The 4204-nt window shown below is 51.0% G+C and overlaps 1 protein-coding gene across 1 annotated transcript in view; it reads right to left on the reverse strand.

The window, feature by feature from the left end:
• Positions 1-1922: 1922 nt before the first annotated feature.
• Positions 1923-4204, reverse strand: part of P3h1 (prolyl 3-hydroxylase 1) — a 15549-nt gene continuing 13267 nt past the window's right edge. The window contains exons 12-15 of the mRNA XM_013016739.1: positions 3533-3680; positions 3170-3245; positions 2775-2915; positions 1923-2358 (exon numbers count right to left, since the gene is read on the reverse strand). Of these exons, the coding sequence (XP_012872193.1) occupies positions 2221-2358; positions 2775-2915; positions 3170-3245; positions 3533-3680 (503 nt within the window). The 3' untranslated portion in view covers positions 1923-2220. The remainder of the gene's footprint in view (positions 2359-2774; positions 2916-3169; positions 3246-3532; positions 3681-4204) is intronic.

Raw genomic sequence — 4204 nt, forward strand, 5'->3', positions numbered from 1 at the left:
TGTGTGTGTGTGCTGGTATGAGTGTTTGAACTCAGCCTGGGTAGTGTGTGTGTGTGTGTGTGTGTGCTGGTATGAGTGTTTGAACTCAGCCTGGGTAGTGTGTGTGTGTGTGTGTGTGTGTGTGTGTGTGCTGGTATGAGTGTTTGAACTCAGCCTGGGTAGTGTGTGTGTGTGTGTGTGTGTGCGCTGGTATGAGTGTTTGAACTCAGCCTGGGTACTGTCCCAGAGTTTTTTTGCTCAAGGCTGGTACTTTACCACTTGGAGCCACACCTCTACTTCTGGCTTTATGGTGATTAAGAGACAAGAATCTCGCCGGGCGCTGGTGGCTCACACCTGTAATCCTAGCTACTCAGGAGGCTGAGATCTGAGGATCGCGGTTCAAAGCCAGCCCTGGCAGGAGAGACCATGAGACTCCTATCTCCAATAAACCACCAGGAAATTGGAAGTGGCGCTGTAGCTCAAGTGGTAGAGCACTTGCCTTGAGCTGAAGAGCTGAGGGACAGCGCCCAGGCCCAGAGTTCAAGCCCCACGACAGACCAAAAAAACAAACAAACAAACAAACAAAAAGAGACAAGAATCTCATCAACTTTCCTGTTCAAGCTGTCTTTGAACTGCAGTTCTCAAATCTCAGCCTCCTGAGTAGTTAGGATTTCAGACATGAACCACTGGCACACAGATCCATCTGAATCTCTTATTGGCTCTATTCTAGAACGTACCCAGAGCCTAATCTTTACTTCCTTTACCCTGGCCCAGGCCATCTTCTCCTGGCCTTAATCACAGACCAGCTTTTCCTGGACCTCCTTCTCTCCATTCCTACTCCTATGGCATACTCTTCGCATACTGTAAGTCAGATGCTTAGAACCCTGTTGGGGCTCCCAAGTCTTTACAGAGGCTGCTAAGGCCCCTGATTATTCAACAACTCTCCACTGGGCTCATTCTGCTACTATTCAGCCTCCTTGTCCTTTTTTTTTTGTCAGTCATGGGGCCTGAACTTGGCCTGGGCACTGTCCCTCAGCTTTTCAGTTCAATGCTAACACTCTACCACTTGAGCCACAGTGCCACTTCCAGCTTTTTCTGTTTATGTGGTGCTGAGGAATCGAACCCAGGGCCTCGTGCATGCAAGGCAAGCACTCTACCACTAAGCTACCTTCCCAGCCCCTGTCCTTCCTTTTGGGGTCCTAATTCGCTTCATTTTCTATCTCATAGGATTATATACATACATACATGCACACACACACACACACATACACATACACACACACAAAACCTGTGTATAAAATACGTGTATGAGGATGGGGGATTGTTTTGTTCCCTTGTCTGTTCTCAGCACCAGACATTTAGGTGCTGAATAAATAAATATTGGTTGGCTAAATAATTACTTGCATTCTGGTTCCTATACTGTGTGCCCTGTGACATCTCAAGCACAGTGAAGGTGTTGGGCTTGGTGCCAGGGATGTGGCCAGGGGAGCTGAACTCTAGCTCCATGATCTCTGTCTCTTATAGGGATCGTTATGGACACAGAGGCCCTGAGGTACAGCTGAGGACAGCAGACAGAGCAGGAAGCATGTGGCTACCAAAGGGGCAATGTGCCAGAGCACTGCTGATGGCCACTCTTGCCAAAAGAAGATTAAGAATAATAGCCATTCACCCAGAGCTTTATGGTTTACACCTGATACTCCATCTGTGCCACACAGCTGTCCAGAGGATAGGCATGGTGAAGACTATGATCCTCCATATAGAAGACAACCGCAAGGTACCTGGGTTCAGTGTTTGGCCTGAGGCTGCTCAGGATGTGGCCCCATTGGGTACTGAAGCAGGCCTTCTCTAGCTTCTCTGGCTACTGCATCCTGCCCAGAGTCATTTTTGCCAAGCAGGGCCTCTGGGCTCAAATGGACACATTTCCACTCTCTGAACACACCAGAGGAAACCCACAAATCATTTATTCTTTGGTTGTCTACATAGACACTTAAATACTGGGCTGCTGTCTTGCAGCTGCTGTGTAGGCCCCAGGGTGGCTCTGGGCCTGGGTCCTGAGCTTTCAGTCAAACCCAAAGAAGAGCAGTGTCCTGCCATGTCCACTCAAGAGCAGCAGTAGCACCATTCAAAAGGCTGGGCAGGGTCCCCTTGGATCCACAGCCCTTAGAGGCTGGCCAGTCCAGAGTATAAGACAGAGCTCCTCCTCATGGGTCTAATCTCATCCACATGTGACCTGGATGCTTATCATAGTTCATCTTTGGCTCTTGATTCTTTGCCTGAGAGAGACTCTTCACTAGGCTGGGGGAGGGGCTGTTCCTGAGGAAGGTCCATCTCTTCTGGGCTGAATAGCATCTTCACCAGGTCGTCTGCCTGCACTCTGTCCTGCAAGGGTAAACAGTGCTTTCTCAGAGAGGCCTGGAACAGATGCCTCGCCCTCTCTCAGCTGCTGCTTCCTGAGAGAACGATGAAGATGCCACCAGGGAGGGCTTCAAGCCCATTTCCTTCCCAGTGGGCCCTAGGCCAATGAAAACAGATGAGGAGGGGCCCAAGGAGACCCAAGGGCTCAGCACTGCTCTCAGCTTGACTCCCACTCCATCCTGTTTACAGGCAAGGAAGAAGGTCCAGCAGGACAAGGCGGTGTGAGCAACGTCCTATGCCTGCCATGCCAGTAACAATGCCAGAGCTGGGTTCCATAGCCCAGGGTGCCTTTCATGACTTTGCTGCTGACAGTCGGTTCGGGGGACAGAGGAAGTGAACCAGGACCTTCCAGAAACGGATCCCAGAGGCAAACATCTTACCCGCTCGCTGTGTCTAGGATCCAGTGTGAACCACAGGGCAATGGCACAGCGCTGCCCCCTCGTGACAGCCTTCACTCCGTGTGGGTTTTCAGTGCCTGAAGAGAATCCCACGGCCCTTCCACACTGGGGCTGCACCTCTGCCTAAAGTGGAAAGAAAGCAGGGGTCCATAGAAGAAAGACTCCAGAGATCCATGGGATCCCTAAGAGCCGGGACTGAGGGCAGGTTCACCTGGCTGTTCAGAGGCCACTGCTGTAGCATCTAAAGCCCCTGCTTAGGGGCAGAGCACTGGCCACAGGGAATGCCCAGTGGGTCATTCTGTGTACAGCACTATCAAGACATCAGCTCCAGTAAGCAGTTTTCTGTCCCCAAGGAATGAGCAGCAGAGAATGCTCACCGTCACAGTTTTGGCATCTAGTTCAGTGAAGTAGAAGTTTCCTCCATCAAAATCTCCATTCAGGTAAAGGATGGCACTAGGAAAAGCAGAGACAGCGAGACATGGCATTTTTCTAAGCTGCAAACATGGCCTGTAGGCTCTCCCTGACTCTCTCCAGAGACTCGATCATGCTCCTCTGGGTGCCCCCAGTGCCAAGCCCACGCACACCTTCATACTCCTCCCTCTACCTGGGGGCTGAGGAAAGGGACTAGACTTTAGCGAGGGCTAGTCTAGCCTTTGCATGGGCACATGTGTACTGAGGATGGGGAGGCAGGGTAGGGCAAGCACAGGCCTCCTTTGAGCTACATCTGTCACTTCATTCACCTGTAGTCCCGGAAGGTATAGGCAGGGGGCTCCTTGATGCACACGAGGGTCTCAGCATTCAAGATGCAGTTGTCCACGTGGACTGGATGGCTATTGTCCTTCCTCTCAGCCTGTGCCTCTGGGGCCAAGGTAACCCATAAGTACTGAAGCATGCAAAATACATTGCAACTTTCCTGCTGGTATTGGGTAGGAGACTCTTAAAATGTATTTGAGTCTAATGAAATGGTCAGGAAGATACAAAGCGAGTAGGGTATAGTCCACACAACTACAGGGCTCCAACAAGGTAGCTCTTGGGTTCAATGGCAAAACTCCAGTGTGGCTAGACTTTATGAAGCAGGAAAAGGCAGAGATGGGTACAGGGTAGAGTGAATCAAATCTCCAGCAGGTCTATAGGAAAGGGAAGGATGAAGGAGAGAAGTGAAGAATGCCAGCAGAGGTGGAGTTAAAGGTCGGGCACTGGTGGCTCACGCCTATAATCCTAGCTACTCAGGAGGCTGAGATCTGAGGGTCATAGTTCAAAGCCAGCCCAGGCAGGAAAGTCCGTAAGACTCTTATCTCCAATAAACCACTAGAAAACAGGACATGGGCACTGTGGCTCAAGCGGTAGAGTGCTTGCCTTGAGCTGAAGAGCACAGGGACAGCTCCCAAGCCCAGAGTTGAAGTCTCCCCCCC

The sequence above is a fragment of the Dipodomys ordii genome, unplaced genomic scaffold (genome assembly GCF_000151885.1).
Source record: "Dipodomys ordii isolate 6190 unplaced genomic scaffold, Dord_2.0 Scaffold33, whole genome shotgun sequence".
Classification (NCBI taxonomy): Eukaryota; Metazoa; Chordata; class Mammalia; order Rodentia; family Heteromyidae; genus Dipodomys; species Dipodomys ordii.